At 50.0% G+C, this 12,294-nt stretch overlaps 1 protein-coding gene across 1 annotated transcript in view; it reads right to left on the minus strand.

Moving 5' to 3' along the window:
- The window catches only part of Plekhd1 (pleckstrin homology and coiled-coil domain containing D1), a 33,919-nt gene extending 21,625 nt beyond the window's left edge, over nucleotides 1–12,294 (minus strand). The window contains exon 1 of the mRNA XM_070031323.1: nucleotides 11,908–12,294. Coding sequence (XP_069887424.1) covers nucleotides 11,908–12,059 — 152 coding nt within the window. The 5' untranslated portion in view covers nucleotides 12,060–12,294. The remainder of the gene's footprint in view (nucleotides 1–11,907) is intronic.

A 12,294-nucleotide genomic window follows, 5' to 3' on the forward strand; every position in this document is an offset into this window, starting at 1 on the left:
TGATGAGCATCAAGTGTTCTCCAGGGGGAAGAGTCAATGGGGCCTCAAAAGTCAGACACCCAGAATGGCTGACTCCTTCCTCCAGGGCACAGTTGCAGTGATGCAATGTGAACAAAAGGCATAAGAATTCTGAGTTGTTCTTGGACATATGCGGGGGGAGGGGGGGAGAAGTCAAAGCAGTGGCACATTGTACTTGCTGGGATGGCTTACAATAGCCAACAGTGGGTACCTCTCCCCTGCTCTGCATTTGGTGACAAGGCGTTAGCCACTTGATATTAGCCATGGAGTATTTACATCAGAAAGTCAAATGCTACAGAACCACCAAGTCCCACCCTAAGAACCTGTTTTCTGTTTGTGTGTTTGGGCGGGGGGGCGGGGGGGAGGAGGGTACCTGTGTGTGGTGTGTGCGCATGCGTGCACACCACCACTTGGATTTGATCTCAAGACTTGTGCCAGCTCAGCTTTCAGGCTCAACCAGTTGAGCAACATTCAGTCTTACCTTTTCCTAGATATTTTGGAGTTGGACCCTTTTCTGCCCAAGCTGGCCTTGAACCATTATTCTCTAGACCTCAACTTCTTGAGTAGTTAGGATTGCAGGTAGGAGCCACCAACACCCAACTAAGAGCCTGCTCTTAACACCACTAGCTAGCACCTTCTTGTGAGGTGCTGGAGAAGTTGCTGGTGGGCATCAACAAGCCAGAGAATCTGTAGGTCCTGCCAGCCGTGGGGCCGTGGGACCTCGTCTGAGGACACAGCTGCTGTGCGGCAGGTGGAGGGGCAGGCCTGGGTCTGGGAGAACTGCCATCTCTCCTCTCCTGAGCAGAGTGAAGTGCTTTGGTGTGAGCCTAAGCCAACTAATTGGTTTGAGTTGGTTTGGCTGTTTTGTTTTCTGAATCAAGGCTCGTTTCAAACCCACGATCCTTATACTTCAGCTTCCCAAGTAGCTGGAATTATAGATGCACACTAGTGCACTAGTGCACTTGGCTTCGACCTGTTTTCTTTATTTGTCTGACCCTTTCTGCCCAATCACCTAACAAATACACCCTGCGAACCTGGTGACACTGATAATGCCAACGATTCTGAGAGCACACGAATACTACCTACTTCTGAACTAGGTGACATTCTGGCCCTCCTACCTACCCATCACTCCACTTTCCCACCATTTCTGCCTTTCAGTGTGTCTATGCTCTAGAGATCTGTGGAACTCAGATGGAGACAGTGCTGCTCCACCTGGCCTGGCCTCCCACCATGTTTCTTCTGGCTGAGCCCTCCTCACCCAGTTCTCATCCTCAAACCAGCCCGCAGTGATGTCTGGCACTTCCTGATCAGACTGTACACTTAGCTCTTAGTACCAACTGGCACACTCCGTGTGCTTTTCTTGTCCAAAGGAGGTCACTGGGCTTCTGGAAGGCAAGGTCATGCCACTGCCATCCCCTGAGAAAGGTAGATGTCTTCTACCTGTTTCCAGAAAACATCACAGAATAGCTAAGGGTGTAAGGTGGGTACCAGATACACCTGCCACTGGCTGGCTGGTGGAGTGGGGGTTAGACAATCGCACCCAGCTCTCTGAGCTTTGGGTTTTGTTTTTTTTTAATCACCAGTAGAGTAAGGTAAAATATCTGCCTTATCTGATCATACAAAATAACATTTATTGAAATGAACTCCAGCAAATGGAAGCAAGAAGTTTTCTTTTTCTTTTGTTCTGTTTGTCCATTTATATGTCTTTGGGAGTACAAGGGGGAGGCACAGAGATGGGGGGATAAGGATAAATAAATGAAGCAGTGGTACTCACTGGACACTATGTTAAAAATGAACTATACAACTTGTGGGTGGGGATGGGAGGAAAAATCTGGGAGTGAGGGAAGGGGTGACACTGTCCAAAAAGAAATGTACTCTATACCTGATTTATGCAACTGTTAACCCCTTTGTACATCACCTTTATACTAACAAAATTAAAAAAAATACCTGCCTTAGGAAGATGCCAGTGACACACACACCTGTCATCCTAGCTACACAGGAGGCTGAGATCTGATTATCTTAGTACAAAGCCAACCCAGGCAGGAAAAGTTCATGAGACTCTTATCTGCAATTAACCTCAAAAAGTCAGAAGTGGCACTGTGGCTCAAGTGGTAGAGCACTTTAGAAAAAAAGCTCAGGGACAGTGCCCAGGCCAAAAGTTCAAGCCCCACCCAGGACTGGCAAAAAAAAATTGAATTAAAAACAATTTTTTTTAAACCTGCCTTATAAGGGGATGGTAAGAAGCAGTTGAGTGTGGGCTCCTCACTCTGCCAGACCCAAATCTGTGGTAACTAGTGGCACAGAGCCACCTCTGGCCCTGCCCCATTCAGCAGCACCAGAAATACTGCTGGTGCCTCTCCATGAGTACAGTGAAGTCCTAACTCCAAGTGACTGTATTTGGGGCTAGGGCGTTTAGGAGAAACTAAAGTTAAATAAGCCAATAAAGCCAAGGCTCTAATCCAATAGGGCTGTAGCTCTATAAAAAGAGGAAATCACCTTTCTCCTTCCTTTCTCTATCCCTTGCCCCATCTGCTATATGGAAACAAACCAAGACTGAGAAGTTGACCCATCTTCACCAGAACCCAGTGATGCTGGGTGATGGTGGTAGGGGGCAGAGAAGACTAATTAATCTTAGCTAGATGTGGTGGTACCTTCCTGTAATCCTGGCACTTAGGCGGCTGAGGAGGATTTTGAGTGAGGACAGCCTGGGCTGCAAGATCTTATCTCGACTTTTACAAAAGGTGATTTTTGAGGAGGGAGTTGTTCCAGGCAGAGAACCCACAGGTGCAAAGGTCCTCAGGTGAGAAGGAGCCTAGCTCTGGAAGGATCTGCAAGGTTGAAATCAACAGGCTGTAGCTGCTAAAATAACAATGGCAGCTTACACTCCTTCAGATCTTACCACAAGCCACACCTGCCTCCACGCAGTTACCTCTGCCAGTGCACTTAACACTCAAGGTATTAACTCTCCAGCATCCTACCACGCAGGTGCTTACATGGGCTAGAATGAGCAAGAGGGCTTTGAGCGGGAGGGGCCTGATCTACCTTACATTGCAAAGGTGTGTCCTGACTGTTGAACTGAGAACTGGAGTACTGGGGTAAGGGTGGGAAAAGCTGCTAAAGAGCCAGTGCCACCCAACATCACACGGGAGGGCAATCCTTAGCATTTGCCCTGCACACAGGCTGGGTCCCTAGATGTCACTCCCTTTCATGTGAAGTGCAGCATAGAGACAGGCAAGTGATGGAGGTTCTGAGCAGTCTTTGCCCCTTGTTAGCTGGACTGCAGCAGGCCCCGGGGCTGCCCTGGCTGCAGGGATTGCTAAGGGCCCACGCACAGGTGCCACACCTAGCCCAGCTGCAGCTGTTTTCATCTTGGTGGGGGTGAGGAGACCTGGGGGAAGAGGGCAGCCTCTCAGCTAGCAGTGATGTGAATCAGTCACCACTGACTCATTTGGCAAGCATGCTTTTAAGACCCAAAGGGCTAGCTTTGCTTTTCAACCTCCCTCCGTGGTGGCCACTGTCATGATTATCAGCCTCTGCTCAGCAGCTGGGGGGGCCAGAGTCCATGTGCCCTGCACGGAGAAAGAGCCAGTTCTCATTCTCACCCCTCCTCCCAAAGTCCTCTCACTCAGCTGAAAGCTGGGATCCACCACATTCCAGGCTTTGTGGAGCTGAGCTGGGTATGTAAAGGCTGGCACACCATTATTGTATATGGGCTCCTATGCTGGGAGCGCTACATGCATATGTGTGTGTGTGTGTGTGTGTACATATATAGATAATTTTTTGCACTGTTCCTGAGCTTCTTTTTGTTCAAGGCTAGCACTCTACCATTCGAGCCAGAGTGCCACTTCAGGCTTTTTCTGCTTATGTGGTATTGAGAACTCAAACCCAGGCGCTAGGCTAGTGCATGCTAGGCAAGTACTCTACCACAAAACCACATTCCAAGCCTGAGCTCTGCATATATTGAGATTTTTGTTTGTTTGTTTTCCCCCTCATTCTGGGGTTTGAGCTCAGGGCCTGGAGCTCTTCTTGCTTGGTTTTTCACTCAAGCTAGCCCTTGAACCACACCTCCATTTCTGGTTGTTTTGCTGGTTCATTGGAAATAAGAGGCTTTCAGATTTGTGGGCAGTCTGGCTTTAAGATCATAATCTTGAGATCTCATCTTCCTGAGTAGCTAGGATTACAGGGTTAAGCCACCAGAGCCCAGCTTCTCTGGTCTTAAAGAACAGCATTTTTACCCCTAGATGGCAAAACATTTTTTTTTGGGGGGGGTCCAGTTGTGGGGCCTGAACTCAGGGCCTGGGCGCTGTCCCTCAGCTCTTCAGCTCAAGGCTAGCGCTCTATCACTTGAGCCACAGTGCCACTTCCGGCTTTTTAATTTTTGCTTATGTGGTGCTGAGGAATCGAACCCAGGGCCTCAGGCATGCAAGGTAAGCGCTCTACCACTGAGCCACCTTCCCAGCCCCAAATGGCAAAACATTTAGAAGGCAGCAAGACATCCACTTTGCTAAGTGTTTAACTGACATTGTCTTATTTAAACACTCTGAGATGGAGGGATTTTATTTCTATATTTTCTACTTCACTGGTAAAGAAACTGAGACAAAGAGAGATGAAGCAATGGAACAGTGGCATCCTTGGAACTCAGCTCTCTTTACTGACAAACTGACACTTTGAACTGCTTGTGCTCTGTGTGGCCTGGGGCTCCTTGTCCCTTCTGACCAGGAATTGTTGGTCTCCAGAAAGCTGGTCAGCTCAGGCCAGAGAGCTTTAAGGAGTCGCCAGGCATAGACAGGTACTGTGCTGAGTTCTGGGGTATGTTAACTCCCCATCGTCAAGAGTTTACCAATGAAAGCATGAGAGTATGCAGCCAGCAAAAAAATTTTAAGTAGCTCATTTTCAGCTCTGATTTTGTGTCAGGCACTGTTGTAGTAACAGCATTCTATGTGTTAATTCATAAGTAGGAGAAGCCAGGCGCTGGTGGCTCACGCCTGTAATCCTAGCTACTCAGGAGGCTGAGATCTGAGGATCGCGGTTCAAAGCCAGCCCGGGCAGGAGAGACTGTGAGACTCCTATCTCCAATAAACCACCAGAAAACCGGAAGTGGCGCTGTAGCTCAAGTGGTAGAGCGCTAGCCTTGAGCTGAAGAGCTGAGGGACAGTGCCCAGGCCCAGAGTTCAAGCCCCACGACCGACAAAAAAAAAAAAAAAAAAAAAAAAGAAACTGAAGCATGGAGAAGAACTATGCCCTAACTTATATGGCTCAGAAATGGGGGTGCTAGAAGACTTGAAAAGCACAGGTAAAGGAGCAGGAAGCTACACCACAGCATTGCAAAGTCCCAGTGTTATATCACAACAGTGCAAATCAGCAAATTAGCACATGACAACATTTAAAAAACTATGTTATTATATCACAACATTGTAAAGCACCAGCATGCATGACAACATAGTAAGCTTATATGACCCACAGGAAGAGTTGAGGCAGGAATGAATGATGTAGGGGGCCCAGACAAGGGACCTTCTCTGAGAAGTCACTACTAAGCAGAGCTTTAAAGAATAAATAGGAAAAAAAAAAGAATAAATAGGAGTAGCTTAGAAATTTGTCCAGAAGTAGGGCTGGGAAGGTGGCTCAGTGGTAGAGCGCTTGCCTTGCATGCCTGAGGCCCTGGGTTCAATTCCTCAGCACCACATAGGCAAAAATTAAAAAGCCGGAAGTGGCACTGTGGCTCAAGTGGTAGAGCGCTAGCCTTGAGCTGAAGAGCTGAGGGACAGCGCCCAGGCCCAGAGTTCAGGCCCCACGACCGGACCCCCCTCCCCCCCAAAAAAGGAATTTGTCCAGAAGTAGAAGAGGGAGACATGTATTATAGACAGAGAGAAAGGCATCTGGAGAAGTTATCAAAGTTATATCTGGGATTACATGCAGATAAGTGCAAAAGGGACAGCCAGTAAGGCAGGGAAGCTGAGGGGGAGGGGGAGGAAGGAGTAGATGACAGTCAGAGAACCAGGGTTCAGAGCAGGGCAGGCTTCGGACTGCAGGCCAGGAGCTGCCAGAGGATCTTAAACAAGTTATAGTTTGAGGTCGTTATAGTTTTAAACATTGAGAAGGGGGTACAAAGGAATCCACAGCCAGGCAAAGTGACCAATTAGGAGGTATCAACAGGCTCATTAAATAACTAAACAAGGGTAGGTTGAACTGACTGTGATGACATGGTAGCTTCCAGATTCCATCTTTCCTTCCTTCCTCCCTCCCTCCCTCTCTCCCTTCCTTCCTTCCCAAGAGCCTCATACTTTCTAGGCATGCAACTCTAACACTGATCGATGAACCAGCCTTTTTCTTTTTCTTTATTTTTTTGTACTGGTTTTTCGTTAGATAGAGCCCTTTCCCCCCTTGGTCTATGTCTGGACTGCAAGCCTATTTCATGCTTCTCATATCAGCTAGAATGACAGATATATACCACCATACCTAGCTATTGATTGAGAAAAAGTCTTGTCATTGTTTTGCTTGAACTGGCCTCACACTACTATCCTCTTGGTCTCAGCCTCCATGTGGCTAAGGTATGAGCCACCCCACCCAACAGGGCTCCTATCCTCGAAGTCTTGTGCTCAGCGTGCAATAATGTCCCTCCCAAAGATATTGCTAGTTAATAACACCTGATTCCTGAGAGATCAGACTTGAGATGAGAAAAATGTCCATCAGACCACCAGCACTTTCTCTTGGGGACAGTTTCTGTCACAGAAAGACCCAACTAGGACACTCATCTGAGCTCTTTAAGTTTTGGAGATGAAAATGCTAAATTTGAGAGTATTGGCTGGGAAGGGTTTTGAATGACAGGGTGCTAGAAACTGGAAGTTGAGGGAATCCTGCAGGGCAATGGGGAAGAGATGTGGTGAGTGCAGAGGAAAGACCCCTCACCTCGAAACACATAAGAGACTGAGTTCTACAGGGACAAGAGAGAGTGGGCATCAGAGGAGGTCTGAGAAAATGGGGAGCTAAGACTCAGTCAGTGGGTGCGTGAACTGTGCCTAGCTGCTTCTCCGTGCCACATCTTCCTTTCAACAAAGTTCACTTGACCCATAAAGACCCTGGCTGGGGACGTGGCTTATTGGTAGAGTGCTTACCTAGCACGCATGAAGCTCTGGGTTCGATTCCTCAGTACCACATACACAGAAAAAGCCAGAAGTGGCATGTGGCTCAAGTGGTAGAGTGCTATCCTTGAGCACAAGAAGCTCAGGGACAGTGCCAGGATCTAAGTTCAAGCCCTATGTCTGGCAAAAAAAAAAGACCTTGTACAAAAGGCTGGGGAGGGGTAACTGTGGGGAGGGAGAGGTGACTGAGGTAGAAGGTGAGCTCCGCTTCTGGCTGTGCAACAAGGAGCTACTACATCAGACAGTGAAGCAATTCATGAAGGAAGAAACCTGAGCCTACAGCCTCGTGGGGACCTGCAGGAAACTAGTGTACAATTTACACTTGTAAAGGATTTGATACCCCTACTGGTAAGTTGGCCACAAGAGCTGGGCACTGGTGGCTCATACCTATAACCCTACTACTCAGGAGGCTGAGATGTGAGGATCAAGGTTCAAAATCATCCCAGGCAGAAAAGCTTGTAAGACCCTTTATCTCCAATTAACCTCAAAAACCTGGGAGTATAGCTGTGGCTCAAGCAGTAGGATGCTCTCCTTGAGCAAAAAAGCTCAGGGATAGTGCCTAGGCCTTGAGTTAAGCCCCAAGACCAGCACACCTCCATACACAAATCAGTTTGATTCACCCCATCTCCAGATGAGACCCTGTGGACCCTGAGGCTGAAGGGATATTCCACAGGCTGAACTAGTACCTAGGCACTGGCAGAACTAGAACTGGAACTTATAGCTCCTGCCTCAGACTAGATTTACTCTCCACCCTCCCACAGCTGCTATCTGAAGAAATTATACCCTTGTGTGCAAGTCCCAGATACACAGAAGCTGAATTGCCTGTGAGTGTGAGGTCTAGCCCCACGCAGAAAGAACTCATTCTCAAGCAAGGCATCAACAGTCCTTAAGGGAGGGGTGGGGAACAGAAGAAAGGCTGGTTCACATAGTTAACTCCCTTGACTTTGGCAGATGCAGTCTCTGACCCCAATGGAACCTGAGTTAACACATTTCATTTCCTGCCTGTGTGTGGGGAGGAGGGGAAGGTGTCCATCTCCCTAGACCAGGGGACAGGAATGTGGAGGGCCAGCAAGGCAACCTTCCACCTGCTTTACCCCATGTTTCCTAGCCATTGGTTGAGGGGAATGACATCTCCAGGACAAGGAGAAGATAAGATAAAGTTTGAGGGTGAAAACACCATGGAATCTTCAGAGTAAAATAAATTGATCACTTGTTGAGGGGGGGCAGGGGAGGAAGGTATACTTACTTCCCCAATTCCTGCCCCTTCTTCAATGCTAAGATAACTTCCTGCCAGTTCTTCCTCCCCTAGCCTTCCCATACACATTCACAGGAGAATACCTGCCTCTTAGCCCCAACGATGCTGCCGATATGGTAGAAGTTTGGGGAACACCTATAGATTGGGGAGGGGGGGTTCAGGACCCCTCTATAGTAGAAACACTACAGCTATGGTTGTAGGATGCCTCACACAGCCAGCTATGAGAGCAAACATCTATGTCACAGAATAGGGCTAAGCCTGGTGTCGTGGAGCTGACCAGATAAGCTCTTCCTCTCAGCACCTCTGTAATATTCCTCTCTGTAATAATGGCAAGCCCATTATTACAGTGTGATCTTTGAGAAATGGGCCTCAGAGCCAAAGACAAAAATATAACTGTAGCCCAAATCCATGTGAGAAGAATCTCCCCAATCTCCTTGGTATGATGACCACCATCTGTACAGATAATCTTTTCACATCTGTGTAGGTTGCCTCCTGAGCGCCGGAACACGTGGACACTATCCCATGGAATCCTTGGTACTTAAGCAACACTGAGTTCTAGCTCCTGGAGGGCCCATGGATGGTCCACAATGGGGAGACTGCTGGCCCAGACCCTGCTGGACCCCTCTGACTATCTTGCACCAGTGGAGAAAAGGGACAAGAAGTATAGATGTCTCTGTCACAGAAAGAAGTTGGCTAGGTTCTCCTCAGGGATATGGGAGAAGGGATGGAGTGCTGAAAAGAGCATGCAACCCAGGAACCAGCTAGCCAGGCTGTGGGTTCAGCCTATCCCAATGTTGGCACTGGCCAAGGCTAAGACCTCTCTCTTGCCCCCTTATTGAGTTGCCCAGGTGTCTTCCCTGCTGTCAGACCAAGAGGAAGACAGTTATTCCTTTTACCCGCTAGATGCCCCTCCTAGATCCTTTCCTTACTCTTAATTAATGCTTTTCCCTTCCCTTTTTTTTCCCTTCCCTTTTTTTTACCCATGGAAAAATATGCTGGCAACTGAGTTCAAGGGCATCTTCCTCCAGATTGGCAGGACTGCTTGGACAGTAGGGGATAGAGGCCATAATTCTAAAACAGATCTTGAGAGGAAGAGGTTTTATAGAGCCTGGCCAGCTGAAGCTGGTTCCATCCTGCCCACCACTTATTTATGCACACGGAGGTTTCTAGGCCCCCTCCTCTCAGCTGCCCACCAAGGCATCGATCGCTCTAATGGCAAACCTCTGCAGTGGCCTGGGCTGCCTTGTCCCAGTACTTTCCTGTGGCTTCTAATTAGCTGATATCCAAAGACTACATCACAAATGGGAAACTGGAACCCTGCTAGGGAGGAAGTGGGGGCTGGGCTGAGCATCATGCCTCCCACTTCCCCCAACCCATACCCTCTGGTTAACAGGAGAGAGAGAGAGAGAGAGAGAGAGAGAGAGAGAGAGAGAGAGAGAGAAGAGAGAGAGAGAGAGAGAGAGAGAGAGAGAGAGAGAGAGAGAGAGAGAGAGAGAGAGAGAGAGAGAGAGAGAGAGAGAGAGAGAGAGAGAGAGGAGAGAGAGAGGAGAGAGAGAGAGAGAGAGAGAGAGAGAGAGAGAGAGAGAGAGAGAGAGTTGGTTACCAGAGTTGGGAGCATAAGCAGGTCTAAATGGCCAGGTGAGATGTTAATTCTTTCCAGGAGAGGGAGTCTGTGCTTAGTGGCAGTTACAGAGGAAGAAAGAGCACCAAGATGGCAATCTTCTTCAGTGGGGGTTGGAGGACTTGACTTGGAGCTGTATTTGCAGAGCATGTGTAGTGTCCTGACTTTGACCGATTGGGTTCCGTGTGGCTGTGAGGACCATGGATAGAGAAGTGCCCCAAGCCCCCTGCTAAGGCTTCTCAGGTTATCCTCAGCTTCATCATCGTGCTTTCTAGCTGAGAGCGCTTTCCTCCTGACAGTCTCCAAATCAACTGTGGGTGCAAGAATCCACTGCATGTACAGTATTTAGGGGGTCAGGGAACAAACTCCAGGAAGGTGGGCAGGGGGTGGCCCTCAGACACCTTTGCATTTACCAGATGCAACCAGGTGAAAGTGACTGGCAAGAAAAATTCTGGATGACAGATCTAGAGGAATACTTCGGGACAGAAGCCAGACCTGATGGAGAAGAGAGTTGGCTTCCTGGAACAGCTAAGGCAGAAGAGGGGCAGCGGTATCCTGCTAATGGTGCCTGAGTCTCTAGGCAGCAGGCTCCCCTCCCCCCCCCCCCCCCCCCCGCCCCAATCCTGGCAGAGACAGCCTTCCACTGGCCTTCAGGGGCTGAAGCTCAGGCAGCCAAACCCCAGAGCCCTCACATAACCTTCATGCTGTTCCAAACCTGCAGTTAAAGCACCAGAGATAAAACTGAACTTCAGAGAAATTCAAGGGATCTTTATCCCATTAAATCCCAGAGAGAAATCTATATAAGAAGTAATAAAATTAAGCACCTAATACCAGCTGTGTAAAATTGCAAAATGCCATGCAGAGCTCCTATTGTTCTGTGGTCTTATAGAGATAGTAAATTATTTATCAAAATTGAACATCCTAGGCACTACCACGTGCACATGGTCTGCTGGGAACACTGGAGGCCCCTCTGCTCAGGGCAGACTCCTGGTGTGGGATGGGGAAAGAGCATGTGGAGGCATCCTTACTTTCCTAGAAGGGAGATGAGCCCTCCAGGGAACACACAGGACAGCATCTGAGTGCTCAGCAGCATATGTTAGATCTGAAGTTGGCTTGAGACCTGCACCTGCAGCTTTGGAAGCTTCCTGTCAGTCCTGTGAACTCTTCCTCATCCTAATACTTCCCAGGCTCCTCAGGAATTGAAAAGAAGCTATGGACATCTGAAGAGCTGTCTGATGGGAGGGGGAGGGGTTGGGGGATGGAGGCTGCTCTGGTTCTCCTCTCCCCCTCACTTTTGACAGAACCAATCCATCCCCTCCTCCACTCCAGCCTCATCGATCCTTTCCAGGTCCTCCACCCCAGGCGTTGGACTCTTCCCTCCATATAGCTCAAGGGACAGTTTGGAAAGATTCCCAACACCTCTTCCCCACCTACACTTCCTGGCCCCTCCTCTCTCTGCTGGATTGAACTTTCGAGAAGGGTCAGTGGCTCAAGTTCTACGTAGAGGTTGAGGCAGAGGGAAGGGAGACACTGGTGCCCCACTTTTGAGTTTGTCCCTCTAGACCTGGATGAAGGGATGGACTTGGCTGTGGAGGTCCCAGGAGGATATTGCTGGCTGGAGGTGGGACTTTGGGGGGGGGGTACCGTCCGGTGAAACTTGACCGCTACAATGTGAGGTCTGCAGTCCGCACCCCGCGTCCCCACTCGAGGTTCAGCTCATTCCAGACAAGGCCCGGCTGCTCCCAGGCCCGTGGTCCCAGCCGGGCCCTCGGCGGAGGGAGTCCCTGGCCAAGCCCCCCCTCTTCCAGGGTGACAGCAGTGGCCGGAGGGGGCTCCCTCCCCGAGGTCAACTGGGGGTGAAGGGACGCACTCACCGCCGGGACCACTTGGCCGACGGTCTCCCGAAGGGCCGCTTCCACAGCACCCCGTACAGCTGCACTTTGGTGCTGATGTCCAGCGCGTCCGAGTCGGTCTGCTCGAGGGACGGCGACGGCGACACCGAGTTGGACTTGGACGTGAACATCATGTCTCAGCGGGACGGCCGCCGGCGCGGGGGACCGGAAGGACGGCCGGGGTCGACGCGGGGCACCGTCGGGGCGCGTGCGAGCGAGCACCAGAGCGGGCGAGCGGAGAGGCCGAGCGAGCCGGCTCGGAGCAGCTGCATTGAAGCGCGCCGAGCCCGGAGCGCGCCGCCGAGGGGTGCGGGGCGCGCGGCCGGCGCCGGGACCGAGCTGGGGATGGATGTCTGAGGGCCGGGCGGG

Source organism: Dipodomys merriami, unplaced genomic scaffold (genome assembly GCF_024711535.1).
Source record: "Dipodomys merriami isolate MVZ:Mamm:240054 unplaced genomic scaffold, mDipMer1.0.p SCAF_1, whole genome shotgun sequence".
NCBI lineage: Eukaryota > Metazoa > Chordata > Mammalia > Rodentia > Heteromyidae > Dipodomys > Dipodomys merriami.